The 20,646-nt window shown below is 38.8% G+C and overlaps 1 protein-coding gene and 1 long non-coding RNA gene across 2 annotated transcripts in view; both read left to right on the forward strand.

Moving 5' to 3' along the window:
• Positions 1 to 19,968, forward strand: part of LOC146456370 (uncharacterized) — a 44,824-nt gene extending 24,856 nt beyond the window's left edge. Inside the window, exons 11-20 of the mRNA XM_085093183.1 lie at positions 11,142 to 11,444; positions 12,415 to 12,544; positions 12,935 to 13,134; positions 13,567 to 13,751; positions 14,059 to 14,148; positions 15,524 to 15,781; positions 17,676 to 17,887; positions 18,058 to 18,096; positions 18,440 to 18,538; positions 19,553 to 19,968. Of these exons, the coding sequence (XP_084949309.1) occupies positions 11,142 to 11,444; positions 12,415 to 12,544; positions 12,935 to 13,134; positions 13,567 to 13,751; positions 14,059 to 14,148; positions 15,524 to 15,781; positions 17,676 to 17,887; positions 18,058 to 18,096; positions 18,440 to 18,538; positions 19,553 to 19,754 (1,718 nt within the window). The 3' untranslated portion in view covers positions 19,755 to 19,968. The remainder of the gene's footprint in view (positions 1 to 11,141; positions 11,445 to 12,414; positions 12,545 to 12,934; positions 13,135 to 13,566; positions 13,752 to 14,058; positions 14,149 to 15,523; positions 15,782 to 17,675; positions 17,888 to 18,057; positions 18,097 to 18,439; positions 18,539 to 19,552) is intronic.
• Positions 19,969 to 20,013: 45 nt separating this feature from the next.
• LOC146456372 (uncharacterized) overlaps positions 20,014 to 20,646 on the forward strand; it is a 71,113-nt gene continuing 70,480 nt past the window's right edge. The window contains exon 1 of the long non-coding RNA XR_014858826.1: positions 20,014 to 20,113. This is a non-coding gene — a long non-coding RNA (uncharacterized LOC146456372). The remainder of the gene's footprint in view (positions 20,114 to 20,646) is intronic.

Here is a 20,646-nt window from a genome sequence, read left to right on the forward strand (position 1 = left end):
TTTTAATTTTAAGTATTCTATTAAATACCTGGATAAAACAGCCCTAACACTTGTGAAAATATAAAGGCGAAGCCTTAAAACTATTAAAAACCCTGGCCGTGTTGGATTTGATCAGCGATTTTGTTGTAACTTAATAAATGACCGCCTCAGTGAAAGACTGATCAACTGATTACTCAAGGCTGATTGAAGCATAAATTGATCGCCTGACTGAGTCGGGACCGTCACAATTTTGCTTGGGTACCAACACTAAACCTTGGTCATGATAAACTTAAACATCAGCTACAGGTGAGTGAAGCTGAAAAAGTCGCTTAACTTGCTGAACGTGCTGCTACCCGTAGAAAACGTCGTCAAGAAATAATCGAGAAGGAAATTCCAGATAAGCTGAAGAAGATCAACGGACCTGGTAAGCCTGTCAAAGATATTTTCCAACATGTTATCCAGACTGAGCTCTTAGACATTAACCCTGAACCTGTGGTGGAACAAGTGCACGTGGACTCGACTCAGTTTTTAGCCAAAGAAATCCAAACAATTCCGGCTTATTTTCAAGATGATGAAATACAAATGTCGCGTTTTGAGTATTTGGTTAAAGAAACTAAAATCCAACCTTTCACTGACGATTACTTTGACTCTGATGACAAGGTTTGTTTCTACACAATTTTACGGTTTGTCGAGCCCCATTTTAACCGAAAAAGTAAGACTTTGACTGCCTTTTAAGAGTTAGTTATGGTTTTTGTAAAGCTGAGATTAAATGTACCACAGCACGACTTGGCTTACAGATTTGATGTAAGCCACTCAACAGTCTCAAGGGTATTTTTGTCCTGGATGACTGTGATGGATATTAGACTGACACCATTGATTGAGAGGAGAGAGGAGCTTTGGAGAACTATGTCAAGGTGTTTTCAGTATTCCTTCGAAAAGCGAAAGCTACGATAATCATTGACTGCTTTGAAATATTTATCGAACGGCCTTCAAATCTACTTGCAAGGGCCCAAACCTTTAGTAATTATAAGCACCACAGTTAAGGTACTGATCCGTATCACACCTCAATGATCCATTTGTTTCGTGTCAGGAGCATGGGGGGAACGTACTTCTAATAAGTATCTGACTGAGCATTGTGGTTTACTGAAAAAACTGAAGCCTGGTGACTTAGTGTTGGCTGATCGAGGTTTCGCGATTCAAGAAAGTCTTTTCTTTTATCAAGCAAAACCTAGCGGTCCCAGCATTCACCAGAGGTAAAACTCAGCTCGATCCCACCGACATTGAAAAAACCCGTGGAATTGCAAATGTAAGGATACACGTTGAACATGTCATAGGACTTTTGAGACAGAAGTATTCAATATTGCGGAGTGTTTTACCTGTGGAGTACCTTATCTGCCAATCTGATTCCGGATGCCCAATGGTAGACAGAATGATAAGGGTCTGCTCTGCTTTGACAAACATAAGTCCCCCAATTGTACCATTCATAATAGGTTGTAGAAATAAAACGTAACATCGAGTCGGTGACCTAGTTAAATGGTACAATTAGTGGACATTACATACTAGCTTTTTATGTTTTTATATTACTTTTTATGCCAGTTATGAGAATTTGATATATCTAGACACAAGACACAGCTGATAAATTTCTTTATTCTCCTCACCAGTCTGCTTGACAATGTATTGACCTTGTGAGGGGAAAATTGTTTCTAAATAGCATTGTATTTTCTTGCAAAACAAAAGAAGAATACAGCAAGAGACACTTGGGGCATTATCTATATTCTTTAGCTATTGTGCTTTACATAACAGTAAAACAGCTTTAAAATAAGAGTAAAAACGTACTATCAGTCTAATTTCTAATATTTTTGTCTAAATTGACAACCACACTTACTTATCTTAGCATTTATAAGTTCCAAAGATTGAAATGCTTGCTTAACAATTTTGTAAAACTGAAAATAAATTTTGTAGCTCAGATACTTATAACATTGGGAACAGTTTAGGCTTATTGTTTCTGAGACAGTCAAACAAATGTTGTCTCATCACTAAATCATCAAACTGGATAGTTTGTGGGAGTATGCCATGAATGAGACATGTCGTAAATGCTATGGAATAAACCCCACAGTCACTTCTATTGCCTTGTTGTTGGACAGCAACGACACGTATGCCAGAGAAGTTTCCAGTGCCAGCCAAGTTTTTTTTACCTGCTCTACAACTTCATTTTCGATTACGTTATGATACAAACTGTCATACAATTCAACAAGCCCATCATCACTACGTACTGTGCTCACACATACCAAATGCTGATTTCCTGTGTGTAAGATTTGAATGAAATGACCTGACACTTATCCAAAATTTCTAAAGGGGCCAAGAGTGGGTCTTTGCAATCCCTCCATAGTTAAGTCAATGGCCCTCACGAGAGTTTGTGCATGGTGTATTATGTCACAGTCCAGCCAGCCAGTTGGTGAAAGAATCTACTGATAATGGCGATTAGCCAAGTTGCATAATCTAGCTAACCTCTCAGTATCACCAAAACCTGTGCCAGTGCAAATTACCTCCCCCTGATTATTATCTTGAATTGAAGCATTTGAAGGCTATACAATTTGCCTAACAGATGATTTGCAAGCAGGACATTTTCATGTTGTTCTTGTGTTGTTTGGCATGCGTTTGTAGTGAAGACACTGTAAGTAAAAAAAATTTCCATTTTGACACATGTCACTGTGGCATTCAAGAATTGTGTCAGTTCTCAGTGCTTTTTGTTCCCAAGTGCAAACTGTGTCTAGTTTTAATGCTCTCTGCAAAATGTCTTGTTGCACAGGCTTACAATTCTTCTTAGGAAAAGTGCATGATTTATGGCAAAGTGGGCAGAGCCAGTTGTTTGGAATACTAGTGATCTTTAAGCAAGATGGATGGAACTCTGAAACTGGGCATAACTGATTGCTGCAAGATACAACGGATAATGCAAGTGAACCTCTGTGACAAAAACATGTCCCCTTAGGGTCAACGGGTTTCATGTTCATTTCTCTTTTTTCGGAGTGTACCATCTCCCAAGAATTTCAGGTAGTATACAATACCTCCAAAAATGGGTTAGCCTAGGAAGCACACTTTTCCAATTCTCATTGTTAGGATACACTCTTTCAACAACCAGTTCAACCTGATTGTTACTGGGACGACAGACAACAAAATCATCGTAAGCTCGGCCGTTGCTGCACCTGGTAGTAGTACTGGTGATTTCCTGAGCATGTATTTATCACCATTTAGAAACAAACATGAGCTTTGATTTTCTGTGTAGCTGATGAAGTCAGCATCCTTAAGTCAGTAAGGACATTTGATTCCCACACACCTTTGACCACAGCAATCGCACGCACAAAGAAAATCAGATGTTGCATGAACCCAAGGGTATTCAGCACTTACAAACATCCCGCATTTTTCAATTTTGAAATTGACATGATTCTGTTTCATGATATTCTCGTTAGCCTTAAGAGCCAGACTTTCATGCTTACACCCACACTCAGTAGCAGTTGTTGAAAATTTAAAAATACTTGGATAGCAAATTGTCTTGATCAAAGATGTTGATGGCTGAGCTGGATCTTTATGACTAGCTTGCTTACTAACAGAAGCTCCGATCCTCCCAGCTCGGTGATGAAAAAACTGTGAGCCTGCAGCCTGGCTTCTAGTATCCTCCTCAATTAGCTTTAAGAGTAAATGTCAGTAAAAACCGAGGAAAATTCAAAAAACGTGGCCACGGTCAAAAAATCGATTTCGCTCATACTTTGTCAGTTTGAAGGCCTAGGTAAGTGACTGAAGGATATGAGGTTAGTTTTTTGAAATATTCCATTTAACGGCAGAAAACCACGAAAAACGGTCACCCTACCGGAAGCTCAGATTTCACCTAGCGGAAACTCGAAATTTTACACTTTTCAGCTTCTCGCTACACAGACGTTTACATAGCTGTGAATCTTTCTTAAGTATAATTGAATACATTGATTCTTCCTTAGTCAAACCATGGCAATAACTTTTATCTCTACTCATTTGTGAGTGAACTGAGACCCGATTAAGAAGACACACTTTTCTCATTTACGCGAAGGTGTAAAATAATCCAAACTCAGCGGCGAAAAAAGCTGACCGGTAGTTCTTCAAATCCTCTGATATTATAACCAAAGACAGTTCAGTCATTGATTTTTAGGTCTACGTTTTTAAATCTTTAGGATCTAGTAGCACTTTTGCATGAACGCCGATCAAAATTCCATAAAATTCAAATTGAGCGCCTTTGAAATCTACAACTCTACATAACAAAGCACTATTGAATAAATTAACTCCTCGGCCAAAGTTTGTACATAAACATGAGGGTATTACGTTTTTAGCGTTTTGAACCGTTTTAAAGTATTTTTTGTTGATGTTAAATATTGTCTACACAGGCAAAACAAACTATGAAACACCAAAATTACCACGAGCTGAAATTAAATCTCACAGGCTCGCTTTTTAATCTGTGTCACGCACGAGCGACTTAGCTACAATTAGTACAGTAACAAACAGAAATTTACATCTGTTGATTTAATTAAAATAAGTCTTATTTTAAAATATCTTAGTCAACGATGTGCCAGGTTCCCCAGTTAACTTGCTGAAATAATAGTAATTTAAACTACTGTCTAGAACAATTAGAATTGATTTTATTTAGTTTGAGAAGTTTTGTGCCGTCGATAACCAATCGGAAGTAACTGTTTCCGCGAAAAGCAAATATTGCACCGTTCTCTGAATAAACAAATCTACTTAACCATATAACCACAGTATGTTGTTGGTGAAGTTCATAGACATACATAACAACGATGTCTTGCTTGTTTTTGAGTATTGTCGGTGGGATTTGCGGCGCAGGCGAACGCACTTGCTACTCAACTTCCGTCACACTACTCACGCTCAGTGTAACCAGGATATAAAACATCGCACAGTCCTAAAACTCTCCGGACTTGAACAAGAATTGATTTTAGCAAGATTGCATGTTTTTAAAAGCCAACGAATTTATTGGAGATGACAACCCGTTCGTCTCATCGTGTCAGGTTAGGCATAACCTGACATTATGTCGATAGGCTCCACTCCTGAGGGCAGGGTGCATTCCGCGTCAACATCACGCCGAAGGTACGCCAAGGACGTCTTAATTCCACGCCAAGCCGCCAACTTGACATTTGACAACAAGGTGACCGACGGAATTACTTACCAAGATGGCGGGCCGGCGATTTTGCGCGGGAGATTAGCGTGACAAAATCGCGCTCTGGAGCCTGGTCACTTGGGTAAATCACATCATGCAGGTAACTAAATCACTTTGGCACCGACATGTTTGGGGTCTGTTCGAGTAAATTTATTTCCTAGCTACTTTGATGATTGTACTGCTTACGCCACAAGATATACGCCAGCTGTACGCCAACGACTTCAATTCGATCGTACGCCAGTACGCCGAGCGCTCTTCAAACCCACGCCGAAGATCTTCGGCGTATCCTACGTGAAATGCAGCCTGGTCCTGAGGGAGCACTCGGATTTCTTTTTTTCCGATTATGCCTGTGCCACTTACTCAATAATACACCATTTTCATTTATTCTCCAGGCTCAAAAATATTCCATCACCTTTATTCCATTGCACGTATGCCACACATGACATTGACCAATCCTAGCAGTATGCAGGATGTTTGTCCCATGAAGGAATCGGTTTTTTTTTCGATTATTCCTGTGCCACTTACTGAGTAATACATCATTCTCTGAAGTAATTTTTGCACCATACCGGAAGTTGTTTCGGGTCACTCAGCAGGAGCTGTGGAAAGTAGCCGCACTGGAATAGGAATATATTTTTTCCAATCCATGAAGATATTTGACCTTTCAAAATAGCTCCTCCCTACGGGCTCAGGTAAATAACAACTGCAAAATGTACTACCAAGCAGGAACTGTCTCCAATGAGCGTGAGTTTGTATCCTCTTCATTCTGTTGTCCAATGCGACTATAGAAAACACTATGAGTTTTACGACTTTTTTTTATTGATTGCGCTTGTCAAACAACAGAACAGTCTGTCATTGATAGAGAAAATAAAGTTTAACTTTGACAATATTCGATGAAAAATACTAAGACGTTTCCAAAGAAGGCACCGAAGAATATTAAATAATGTGCACTGTCATTTTTACGACAGTTAAAAAGGAGGGAAGGGGTGAGTGGGGGGGGGGGGGGGGAAGGGATTTAACAACCATACTATTCTCTTTCCCCAACCACCCACAAAGTAAACAGTTTGCACAGTATACTAGTGGAAACGTCACATTGACAATTATATGTTTACGTCTAATAGCACAATTACGGTCCTTGCATCACTCCAATATGGCCATTTCCCACAAAACTATATTTAAGTAGATCTTTGATCAATCTTGTACGTCAAGCTTTGTTACTTTGAATTTGTCTTGGCTTCTTGCGGAGACATTTCAAACTTTTTACCCCTACGACTTTGAATGGATTTACAACTGTAATTAGCGAGTTACACGCTGGTTGGCCGGTTTAATCGCGGGGGCAGCCTTGAGGTGGTCGCCATACCATTAGTGTATCTACCTCTTCACTGAACACACTTTTAAAAAAGATAACCTGATCAAATAAACCGAGTTTTTGAAAGAAATAAATAATGTTATATTTCATACAATTATGCGCAATTATAACGTAACGAGGTTACTGAGATATTTATTATGTGTCTGAGCTCAATCTGGCGCGCGGGAATGGAAACTAGTTAAAGTTTAGCGGGCCGCGCGTACGAACTGAGAGATAAAAAAACACATTGCGTACATGTGGGTAGTTCTGTGCACGCGCTGCGGACCTGTTTATGGACACTCTCACTCACTCACTCACTCAATCACTTGCTCACTCACTCAATCACTCAATCACTTGCTCACTCACTCAATCACTTGCTCACTCACTCAATCACTTGCTCACTCACTCACTCACTCACTCACTCACTCACTCACTTGCTCACTCACTCAATCACTTGCTCACTCACTCACTCACTCACTCACTCACTCACTCACTCACTCACTCACTCACTTGCTCACTCACTCACTCACTCACTCACTCACTCACTCACTCACTTGCTCACTCACTCACTCACTCACTCACTCACTCACTCACTCACTCCCTCCCTCCCTCCCTCCCTCCCTCCCTCCCTCCCTCACTCACTCACTCCCTCCCTCCCTCCCTCACTCACTCACTCACTCACTCACTCACTCACTCACTCACTCACTCCCTCCCTCACTTACTCACTTGCTCACTCACTCACTCACTCACTCACTCACTCACTCACTCACTCGCTCACTTACCCACTTGCTCGCTCGCTCACTCACTCACTCACTCACTCACTCACTCACTCACTCACTCACTCGCTCACTTACCCACTTGCTCGCTCGCTCACTCACTCACTCACTCACTCACTCACTCACTCACTCACTCACTCACTCACTTGCTCACTCACTCACTCACTCACTCACTCACTCACTCACTCACTCCCTCCCTCCCTCCCTCCCTCCCTCCCTCCCTCCCTCACTCACTCACTCCCTCCCTCCCTCCCTCCCTCACTCACTCACTCACTCACTCACTCACTCACTCACTCACTCACTCACTCACTCACTCACTCCCTCCCTCACTTACTCACTTGCTCACTCACTCACTCACTCACTCACTCACTCGCTCACTTACCCACTTGCTCGCTCGCTCACTCACTCACTCACTCACTCACTCACTCACTCACTCACTCACTCACTCACTCACTCACTCACTCACTCGCTCACTTACCCACTTGCTCGCTCGCTCACTCACTCACTCACTCACTCACTCACTCACTCACTCACTCCCTCCCTCACTCACTCACTTGCTCACTCACTCACTCACTCACTCACCCACTCACATACCTGGCGACAAAGTGGGTAGGGCATTATACAGTGCACACACTAATATAAGCGCAATCCATAAAAAAATGAGAGGCATGAAGTAAAGGTTGTTATAAAAATATTGGATTGGATAACTGAATGAAGAGATAAGTAATGAAATGACCCTCACCACCCCTACTTATTTCTCTCAGTCGTTTAAACAAATGACTCTTTCATATAATCTTAAGTTATCAGAATGAATAGACTAAAAATAATTCATTGGAGAGAGTTCCTGTTTGGTAGAACATTAAGTAGTTGGTTGCTTACCTGAGCCCACAGGGACGAGCTGTTTTGAAAGCTCAAATATCTTCATGGATTGGAATAAATTTTAATCCTTTTTCCAGTGCGGGTGCCTTCCTCAGCTCCTTGCAGTAACCAAAAAACAACTTCTGGGATGGTGCAAAGATTACCAGTCCTTCGCCAACCTATACATAAATTGGCACGATGAACCGCACAGATAGTCATATCCGATAAATTCGCCGGCTTCTGAAAACATCCACATCTCGCCAAAAATTAATTCTACCTCCGTTTCAATTCCGGAAAATTTCAACGACTGTTTGTGATTTTTTATATCCCTGTTACACAGCGTGAGTGGCGTGACGGAAGTTGAAGAACTTGTGCGTTCGTCTGCGCCGCAAATCCCACCACCAATATCCAAGAACGAACAAGACATCGTTGTTCTATGAACTTCCCCGACAATAATCTCTGGTTTTAGATGCAATGTTTCACAGATAAAGATAACTCGATTTATTTATTTAGAGAACGATGAAATTTTCGTGAGAACCGGTACTTCTGATTGGCTATCGACGGCATAAAGCTTCTCATTCTTAATAACATCAATTCTAATCGTTTCAGTTTGAATTGATATTTTCTTTTATTTTTATTTCAGCAAGTTAACCGGGGAACCTGGCACATCGTTGACTAAGATATTTTAAAATAAGACTTATTTCAAATCAACAGATGTAAATATCTGTTTGTTACTGTACTAATTGTAGCTAAGTCGTTCGTGCGTGACACAGATTAAAAAGCGAGCCTGTGAGATTTAATTTCAGCTCGTGGTAATTTTGGTGTTTCATAGTTTGTTTTACCTCAGTGTAGACAATGTTTAACATCAACAAAAAATACTTTAAAACGGTTCAAAACGCTAAAAACGTAATACCCTCATGTTTATGTACAAACTTTGGCCGAGGAGTTAATTTATTCAATAGTGCTTTGTTATGTAGAGTTGTAGATTTCAAAGGCGCTCAATTTGAATTTTATGGAATTTTGATCGGCGTTCATGCAAAAGTGCTACTAGATCCTAAAGATTTAAAAACGTAGACCTAAAAATCAATGACTGAACTGTCTTTGGTTATAATATCAGAGGATTTGAAGAACTACCGGTCAGCTTTTTTCGCCGCTGAGTTTGGATTATTTTACACCTTCGCGTAAATGAGAAAAGTGTGTCTTCTTAATCGGGTCTCAGTTCACTCACAAATGAGTAGAGATAAAAGTTATTGCCATGGTTTGACTAAGGAAGAATCAATGTATTCAATTATACTTAAGAAAGATTCACAGCTATGTAAACGTCTGTGTAGCGAGAAGCTGAAAAGTGTAAAATTTCGAGTTTCCGCTAGGTGAAATCTGAGCTTCCGGTAGGGTGACCGTTTTTCGTGGTTTTCTGCCGTTAAATGGAATATTTCAAAAAACTAACCTCATATCCTTCAGTCACTTACCTAGGCCTTCAAACTGACAAAGTATGAGCGAAATCGATTTTTTGACCGTGGCCACCATTTCTTTGATTTTTACTGACAATCACTCTTAAGTCCTCCTTGGAAAGTTCCAGTTTGATATTTGAGCATGCTTCTAACAGTTTGCGGTTTTCCATGTCTACGTATGCCTTATCACACAAGTCGGTAATTGGTCGTATGTGACTGCTTTTAGGCACAAATGATTATGAATAGAAATAAATTATGCTAAGGACAACTGGTTTATTTTTACAAAGATCAAGTCTAGCAAAAAATTCATTAAGTTTTGAAGTATCTAGCGAAGGGTTGTTGGAGTCTTTTTGTCTGCTTTCACTGTAAACTGCAATGGTTCGGAGGCACATGATTGGTTAAGATTCTCCAAAGTAGGATCTAACTCTTGCTTAAGGTTTTTGGCCGATTTAAAGTTGATATCCTTTACCTCTGCAAACGAAGCATCTTTCGTATAACGTGGCAATATCCAAGCGCATTTCATTTCCGTGCAGGATAGCTTTTCACGGATTCTGTTAAAGGTCTCTTAAAAAAAGAGGACGCTTGCAATGTGTGAGCAACATTCACCCAATCCAGCCATGCATCGTCGACAGCGCGCACTCAAGATTGTCCCCGTTTTCTTTGTAGTTATCCACAAAGGAACGCACGGTTCATTCATTTTTATGCGAGTGACGAACCTTACCAATAACCACAAACTAGTTGTCCGCTATAACTCGTCCTTGCACAGATTTGATAAATCCAGATACCATATGATTATAAGTGTGCAGACCTTTGAAGGCTTTAAATTGGTCCTGGGTGTAGTGGCTCGTTTCCAGAACTTAAAATGACACCACATCGATTGACTCCACTGACGATAAAGATTCTGAATCGAATTCCTTTTCACTTAACAAAAAAGGATCAATTCCTACCGGCTCAATTTCCTCATAGTAGCGCTTTCGTACATGCACTTCCAAGCTCCTTGCATAATCTGAAAGAGGAAATCCCGCAGCGGTTTCATCCACGATCTTCTTAGACATCTTATCGCAAGGTGTGGATTGTGGAACACCAACATGGCGGATACTTCGTTTTCATGAGCCTCATTATTATGCATGACGTCACTTGCTTACGCCCTATTGTCTCCAAATATTCTAACCCATCTTGTACAGGTGAAAGTTTACCTCTGGAGTTTTTTAGTTTTAAGGGTGATATTACATACCTGGATAAAAACCGCCCTACGACTTGTGATAATATAAAGATGAAGCCTGAAAAGTATTTACAATCCTGGCCGTGTTGGATTTGACCAGTGATTTAATTGTTACTGATAGATCAACTGACTGACTGAACTTAATAAATGACCGCCTCTGTGAAAGACTGATCAACTGATTACTGAAGGCTGATTGAAGCATAGATTGATCGCCTGACTGAGTCAGGCAACAATTACATTGTTTTAATGAATTGATTTCACGGGTAGATAAAAAGATTGTTATATTTTTGTTGTTTGTTTGTTTTTTTAATTCTAGTTCCCTCGAAAGCTCCCATCGGATTTGCAGTGACTGCAATAACTTCTACTAGTATCTTAGCGTCTTGGCAGCTACCACCGGTGGACTCCAGACATGGAAATATTGCGGGATTTAAATTGTACTTTAAAAGGAAAGGCTCCGATAAATCGTCAACCGTTCTATTTATTGAGAGCGCTTCAGTTCTTTCCAAAACTGTCACAGGGTTGGATAAGTTCACAGAATACGAACTTCAAGTGTTGGCCTTCACTTCCGTTGGTGATGGACCAAAGAGTTATGTTAAAGTTGTGAGAACAAGGGAGGGTGGTAAGAAATTCTGTTGAAGCTGTAATCTTTTAGGTTTCTTTCTTTTAAAAGCATTCCAGATAGTCTTGCATGGGAAATATTGTACGCGTAGCTTTTTATTACGTACCATCGGTAACAACACCCTATCTAGACCAGGGAAGGGGTGAATTCTGCCCGCCGCGATTTTGAATCTGAAATAACGTTTTTTAAAAAATGTTATGCAGATTCAGAAATTTATTTGAGTTGGACGTCGTTTTGACAGGTAGTTTATCAGAAAATAGAAAATCACTTACTGTAACGTTCCTTTTTTTAGCTCATAATAATGTTCCTTTATTGGTTTTGATTACTTTTTGTTCAATTTCGGCATTTTGTTAAAGTTTTGTAAAAATCCAGAACTCCAATATGGCCACCATTTGGTAATCATGATGTTATTAACACGTTATATAACGTCAAATCTCCCTATTGTGGACCTTTTGACGTAAAATCTATCCTCTAAGCCTTATTTTCATAGCTCTTATGGAGGAATAATTGTTGCTTAATTATCTCTAAAAAACGCGTGGTTACCCCCAATTTTCTTTTTGGATTTCAATAGCCCTTGCTAAGGTCTGCTTTTCCCGCATAGTCATAAACCGCACAAAAATACTTCGGTATTAGTAGGCGCCGTCCTTAAGCAACATTTGAGGGTGAGCGGATGGTAAGCAAATTGTAAAAGCGAAAACAATATAGTATGGTAGCACTTTAAACCATTTTTAACATCAGGACCAACATTTGTGAGAACAAAGGAAATCTTGAAACGAATGATAATTGAACCAATTTAAGATTTTTTAAGGCGTTTTTAACAAGCCTTTAAGGTTTATAAAGACGAAAGCACTGTAAGAATACTTATTCAATGGGTATAAATATTTGGTTTGAAAATTTTTGAAGAACATTTGAAGCAAAATAACATGACACAAGGAATATAGAATTCGAAACAGTTTGATTATTTTTTTAGATGCCACAGTTATATCCCTGGCGAGTGTTCTGAAGCTTGTCTTTTCCCTTGCTGGATCATTTTTGGTTGCTCTTCTCCTGGTCACTGGTGTTAAGTATTATAAAAAAAGAAAACAACATCATACAAAGAGGTAGGATTTGTTACGAAATTAATTGTTTCTCCTCGTTATTCGCAGTCCAGTTACTTGTTGGAAATAAAGCTCACCAAATGACTGGTTCTTCTTTCATGCTTTTTTTTTTTTTTTTTTTTTTTTTGGTAAAATGGCAAGATGCAGGTAATCCAGAAAGTTTTAACGTTATATTTCATCCTTGTTATGACGTACACAATTTTCGCGTTTTTCTCGATTCGCTTAATTAGTACTTTTGAGTATAGTCTCCAAGACAATGTAGGACAAATCTAAGAACCCTAGCCCGCATAAATCTGTTTATTTTTATTTCTCTTACTAGCCTGACAAATGTTATTCTTAGAATTTTAGAAGAATTTGATAATTAATAGTATATTTTAATCATTATTTTTTCAGGACCGCGAAGGACATACAAGTATTGGATGGCTGCGAAATCCCTCCAGTTAGGATGGAATTTGTTGAAGAATTGGGTCAAGGAGCATTTGGGAAGGTCCACAAAGCGAAGCTGTCGAACGGCCTGGACTACTTTAAAAATGAGGAGGCCCATGTTAATAAGTCCAAGAAGCAGGAGATTGTTGCTGTGAAAGAATTGCATGGTAAGTTGAACTGATTGTTTTTGGCTTGGGACTGTTGAACCAGATGGATTAAAGACTGTTCACAAAAACGTTTCCAAAAGCACCCAGCGCCATGAAATTACACCTCAGACATTGTTCTCACATTTCGAAGACATGAAGTAAATGACAGCTTGTTTTTCAAACAGGCTTCTTTTTGTTCATGTGGAAGTGTAGAAGTATGTAATACCGCACCTGGGTTTTGTATCTGAAATGGTCAGCCAGCAAGCATAGATGCTCATCTCGTTTATGGTTACGTACGTGAACTCGGACAAAGTAACGTAATGTATTGAAGTGATGCTGTTTCAATAAAAATTACACTGCCTAATTTAATTGGGCCGCTTCTTTAAAAACTAATTTCCCGATAAAATTCGATAAGAAATAAATCAATAACTATTTGTTGTTTCTGTGTTCAAGAAAACGCAAACGAAGAGCAGGAAAAGGAATTTATGGACGAGATAGAGATGATGAAGGACGTGGGAAGACATCAGAATGTGTTGAGTTTTCTCGGCTGTTGGACCACAACTAAACCACTTCGTCTGATTATTGAGTACATTCCTCATGGAGACTTGCTTCATTGGCTCAGGGGCAAGAGAAGTCAGGTATTTCTGTTTTCTTCTTACCAACAGGAGGTGAAACGTTTTCTCATTTGACATAAATTATAGGTAATAACTTCACGAGTACGAATTAGAAAAGCCGATAGTGCAGAGATGAAGCGAGTCATAAGGCTGTAGTACGGCTGTGATACTTAACTTACATGTGTAAAGGTTTGCTTTGCTAAAAATGAATGGTGAAATAAAAACTAAGTACCAGAACAAACCAATGACAGCCCTCGATAACTAGTAACTAATAACTAATAACTCGACTTAGCAACTCATAATTAACACGTTTTGATTACTTGCTTTTCAGATACGCGGTTCTACTCTAAGAACCGCTTGTAGTAACAAAGATGAGGAGTTTTATGCTGGAACAAGGGCACAAAACACAACCGCTGATCAGGTACATGTATGCACGATTGAGTGTTTGAGGTTATTTATTTATTTTACTTTATTTATTCACCCCGACATCCATTCATGGAAAGTTACAGTGAATAATAGACTAAGATCTCACATAAGTTTACAGTGAATGATAATAGTAAAAGAAGAAGTAAGAAGTGGCGAGGAGACTGAGAGGTCTCCTCGGAGATATGTTAGGACTGTAAGACTAGTACGGTGGTAAGACTATAAAGACATAAAAGAGTCGGACGTTTCATACAATTAACTGAGGAATCAACAAGCTTTTTTTTGAAGGAGGATAGACTAGAGGAAGACGTAATTGATAATGGCAAAGCATTCCATATTTTTGGCCCTTTAAAGAGTATAGTAAATTGCTTGATATGAGTTCGGCAGGTTTGAGGTCGAAATGAGCCGAGGTTCTAGTATCCTAATAATGAATTTGACCACTAGTCGGAAATAAATTTAAAAAGGGCGAGGGCAGCAAACTTTGGTGATAGGAAAACATAAATTTTGCAATAAAAAGGGAATTCACTTTAAAAATATCTAAAAAAATTCAATTGTGAAAATAAAGGTGCAGAAGGTGCAAGGTGATTAAAATTTGTCATAGCTCACACAGCTCGTTTTTGAAGAAGAAAAATGCGATTTGAGTTGTTACATAAGTAGAAGACCAAACTGTAGTGCAATAAGTTAAATAGGGATAAATTAAGGTATTGTATTTGTAGGTTCTCAAAACCCTGAAGTTATTTCAAACGAAAATACATTCTTTTCCAATTTACGTTTCTCTAAGATCCGTACCCGTTTTTAGGCTTTCAAACCAAAATGGTTTCTATCAAGAACCATACCCTTTAGTGCTGCACATACCTAAATAGTTTAGATCAGTAGGAGATTATCCGCCCCCTCGAATTGTATTGACACATATGGCAAATATGCGTCATGTCTTTCATTCCTACCATCGTGCAAACACGAAGTTATTGGACGAAGAGGCGCAAAGTGTCGTGATTCAGTGACGAGCCTATGAAGTTGATTACGATAGGGAGAAGCTGTCAGTCAAAGTAAATGACAATTTGAACTACTGACAAATCATGATTTTTCGCGATTTCTCTGTCCTTTAAGATCAGGTAGGAGAAGCTTCTTTCTTTTTTTTTTAGTAGAATCAACAATTAAAAAGTTTAATTGTAACATTATTTTCTAAAACTGTCATCTTGAAATTTGGCGAGAAGAACAACCTTTTTTTTTTAAGTGCGATCATTAATTCAACTGTTGATATTGTTAAACGAAAACCCTGATATTTCAACAAATCTATTCAAATCAGTCACTTTCATTACACAAAAAGTGAGTTCCGAGCGTTCTTGTCTCAGTTTGTAAATGATTTTTTATAGGACGCCCAAGCAGAAGGAAAGAAAACAGGGGCGTTGTATAACAACACCCAGCCTTCCACTTTTTTGCAAGATAAAGACCAACCCGATGCTGGTGAAAACGTTGAATGTAAAATAGAAATACCGATGGTCGTCTTTTCGTCAGCAAGCCCGTCCGGAGAGGCTTCTACTGGGATGACTGACGAAGTGTGTGATGAAAATTGTGACTCGTTTGATCCTGCTGATGTGATGAAATTTGCCTGGCAGATAGCACGAGGCATGGTACGTAAATAATGGCGGCCGGTAATATATATATTTAGCCCTGTCTAAAAGCGGAGCTCCACAATTCCTTTTTAATAGCATTTATATACATTCAAGTCTGCTTATTGTATGAACGTAATAACACATAATAACTTTACAAATTCCTCATCCTTTCTGGAGTTACAGATATCTTAAGTGCATATAAAGTAAACTGTTTACGCGAATATTTCAGTGAGCGCTTAAAATTAATTAGAGCGTGTTTACAAATATGCGCTGCGAATGGCGAATGGATTACACAAGTCAACACAAAATGTTCAAACAATTCATAATTTTGTGAATATTTCTCCTACAGAAATAATTCTAGTCTCTCAGTAAACGTTAACAAAAGGAGAATATAGGAAAAATAAAGTTTGGTTGTTGTTCGAAATATTTCAGTGGGCGCTTAAAATTAGAGCGTTTCTACAAATATGCGTGCGCTGCGAATGGCGAATGAGTTACACAACTCCAACACAAAATGTTCAAAGCAATTCATAACTCTCGGAATATTTCTCCTACAGAAATAATTCTAGGCTTTAAAAGGAGAATATATGAAAAATAATTGTTGGTTGTGGTCCGAAATATTTCAGTGAGCACTTAAAATTGGAGTGTGTTTACAAATATGCGCTGCGAATGGCTTACATAACTCTGGGGATATTTCTCCCACAGAAATAATTCTAGTCTCTAAGTAAAAGTTGATAAAAGAAGAATACAGGGAAACTAATCTTTTGGTTGTGGTCCGAAAAATTTCAGTGAGCGCTTAAAATTAGAGCGTGTTTACAAATATGCGCTAAGAATGGCGAATGAATTACACAAGTCCAACACAAAATGTTCAAACAATTCATAACTTTGTGAATATTTCTCCTACAGAAATAAATCTAGTCTTTAAGTAAATGATAACAAAAGGAGAATACAAGAAAAATAATGTTTGGTTGTGGTCCGAAATATTTAAGCGTTTACTGCGTGTTTACAAATGTGCGCTGAGAATGAATTTATGATACACATTAAGTCCAACACAAAATGTTCAAAACAATTCATAACTTTGAATAGCTCTGTGAATGTTCAAAATTAATTTATCCGCGAATATTTGTCGTATGGCAACGACTTAAGTATTTGTGTGTAGTTTGAAATATGTTAAATATGGAAAATTACCGACAATTGTCTGCAAATTGCATTTAATTTCGAAGCGACTTACGAGTTGCTTACTCACCTGAGTTCTGTTTTCAACTGAGATTTCGCCTGTTTGTTTGCCCTCTCAGTTGCTCTCGGGTTTTAAATTTCCTTATTAGTCGCCTGCTTTCTCGACATTGTCGTTTGTCGAAATATTCAACGATTTCTTCAAAATTCTAGGGTTTTTTTTTCTGAAAGAAGTTGGCCATCCCATTTCCCGCCGAAAAAAACCCGGGTTGCAGCACAGGGTTTGAGTGTCTCATTTCACATTGGATTATATAAAGAAGCGTACGTACGTTCGGTCGGGCGGTCGGTCGGACGGAAGTGACGTCATAACCAAACCAAAATTTCTCGCACTCGTGGGTTTACCAAAATCTCTTACCGATGGGGTCCGCGCACGCGCACCTTCAGCGTTAGCATATAAATGTAGCATGACATTTTGCTGAAACCTGCAGGAAAGTGATGTGGTCGAAACAATAGCATTTTTATTGCCCATCCCTGCACTGTATTGCGAAATGACAACAAAACAGTAGACTCTCTTCAAAGTTTTCATCAAGTGTGTAAAACTAGAAAACAATGTAGTCTCCTTAACGAAATCCAGGACAAAAGAGAAAGGAATCGGGAAAGGGCAGTATGAAACCTCCACACCGACCCCTTCACTTCTGTACAAGTGAATGTAACACCGTTATTTTTTTTTGTTTATTGACAGAGCTACCTTTCTCAGAAGGGCTTTGTCCATAGGGACCTGGCAGCAAGGAACATTCTAGTGGGGCATGGTAAACGACTCAAGATAGGCGACTTTGGTTTGATGCGCCAATTGTACCGTGAGGTGTACGAAGTACAGAAAGAGAAGAAACTGCCAATCAAGTGGATGGCTCCTGAGTCCATTTTTGAAGAGATTTTCACTGTCAAGAGCGATGTGTAAGCATTGAGTTTGAACTATCATCAAACAGCTAAATGAAGAGGACAAAGCTATAATTGCTAAGTGTGTTTAGCACTCAAATGCAATGTAAAAAGGAATAGTTTAATTTATCTCACTGTTTCCTACGTTCAGTGAATTTGCAGTGAGTTTCTTTTCTTGTTACTTGCAGTTGGTCCTACGGAGTGGTCATGTGGGAAATTGGAACACTTGATAAGAATTATTTTATTTGTGTCTGATTATTAATTGTATCACTTTTCTATTTAGCAAATGTGTGTTTGTTACCTGTAGCTTGCCTTTCACAAAATCTGTAGGCTTGCAGCTAAGTCCTTCTCTTCCTTATATATACGTCCACAGGATTTGGTACTTGTTAAAAAGAACTTCAAAAAAAACGTGTTTTAGGCTTAGTTATTCAAATAACCTTCGGAAGCTTTTCTTCTGGCAGTTAAGTTTCTGATTACTCGTGAAGAAACTCAGAGTATCTGTCAAAGATTTAATGCACTCATTTCAAGGTCTTACACTGATGGTCTATCACAAATACATCGATTCTTTGCAGGTGGCTCGCCGCACCCACTGTTGAACCACACGGAGCTCTTGAGACTTCTGAAGACAGATTACCGAATGGAAAAACCTGATATGTGCCCAGAAACTTTGTAAGTTGGAGATCGTTATGTGGCTTGTCACGACTTTTATTATAACCAACGTTCCATGTGGCGGTTCTTTTCTTTGGTAAAAGATCACAGATGACATCATGAAGAAGAACGTCGCGGCGAGCGTGTCAGCGGTCTCCTTACCACATTTTGACGCCCTCTGTAATCTATAACTGAAAGGACCAATGGAAGAACTGCATTTATTTCTTTTATACAATCACAGTGACATTTGCTAACACTTGCAGTTATTTCACGGTGACTCGTAATAAATCGTCACCATCCGGGTGCTGAATTTCTCACGGCGACACAAGTTCAGCACACTGGCCCAAAATTGGCTTCACAACAAAATTCTAGCATTTTGTACCTGGAAGAGATCACTTAGTATCTCACCGAAGGGATCTGGCTTAGTTACAAAATAATCTATGTTGTTGTCTGTCACGGAGTAAGTTTGGGAAACGTTTTCCTTAGTAATTGGACTGTGGATCCTGAAAACGTGTGCGAGTCCCTCCACAAAGGGACATCACTTATGTGTCTGTCTTTAAGAGATCGCAAGCAATGGTCAATCACAGCATGCGCAGAATCTTCGCTATTGTATAATTTGCAAGTAGTATAGACCTCATTCATAAAAAGTCTACCGTTTTTAATATACTTTTTTGTTCGCATGCAAACGAGCCCATCTTACCTCGTTCTTAAGCTGGAAATGTAAAAGAATATTTCACCTTGAGCGAAGCAACTAGCAGGGCTAATTTGAATGCAAAGAAAAGAATATTAAAATGGAAACCATTTTGGAATAAGGTTACTTAATGCCACTGATAATGATAATTTGTGCAGAAGTTGAGCCATCGGAGAAACAATTACCAACTACAAAGAGTTTTTGAAAGACTGCACTCTCAGTAGTAAGTTCTGAGTTGAAGCTTAAGAGGAAGTTAAATAATTATACTTTATAGATACGTTATGAGTTTATTGGGTAAGATGGAAAGAAACCACTTTAAAACAAGCTTTTTGTTCACCTTCTAGCTACACCTTGATGACAGACTGTTGGAAAAAAGACCCGGATGAACGGCCGAGTTTTGAGGAACTGGTTGGAAGAGTGGAGCAGATGTTGCTTCAGGAAGCGGAATACTTCGATTTGGACAAGATGGATGAATCTAAAGATTATTATCGGGTGCAGGAGTCAAAGACAGCAGAAATTGATGAAGCAGACAAGATCGAACAATGAATGTTGTTCATTAGCATGTTATGTTAACACTATGTAGCTTTTTTCTTCGTCTCTGAGCCTGGGGAAAGGATCTTCATAACTTCAAGGCCATTGACTCTACGGCTAAGCTGTTTGCTTTGGGGGTTAAATCTTCCCTAAATCTATGGTAACAAGAGAAATTTATTCGGTTTGTTTTGGAGACAACACTGCCCTTTTTCATGCGAAATGAGGCCAGGAAAGGATTTTAGGAGATCTACTAACAAGAGCACGGTAACTTTATGTTCCATTACATATTGTGTGACTTAAAAATTTCAGCTAAAGAAATTTAAGAGATTGTAACGTGTGAGTTTGTTCATATTATTCTAAAGGAGTTTTAAAAAGTTGGTTGGAAATAAAGAGGAAAAAAGCTATCAATTTTTCATTGAAACTATATCCGTTTAGTTTCTCTGTAGCTTGGAATAACTTGTAATATGCGGGCCGTATGCGGAAGAAATTACACCAGTGGAAACTACGTGAGCCTGCAGTATTATGAGAAGCGTTACAAGGCGACATGATTGTAATGTTCAGAGTGAGTGATGTGAAAACGGAAATACGGCATATGTGTGTGTGTTTGCAGGTTTTTCCTCTTTTTCGAAGAACATACGGCCTTCATAATTACAATGACTTGTCCCTAAAGGACTGACTTTTTGATTATTTCGACTGCAGTGGGGGTATCTTACGACTTACAACTGTTAATATATTGATATCGTAATGTCATTATTAAAATAAATAAATGAATAAATAAATATCGAGGATAATAAAGTACACAGAATGTATAAGGTTTTTACACAATATTTAGAGTTCATTAAACATTGGAGCTTTAGTATTTAATTCCAGCATTCTATTGTGTTCCGCTGCTTGCAATTATATGGGT

Source organism: Pavona decussata, unplaced genomic scaffold (assembly GCF_977016875.1).
Source record: "Pavona decussata unplaced genomic scaffold, jaPavDecu1.1 SCAFFOLD_256, whole genome shotgun sequence".
NCBI lineage: Eukaryota > Metazoa > Cnidaria > Anthozoa > Scleractinia > Agariciidae > Pavona > Pavona decussata.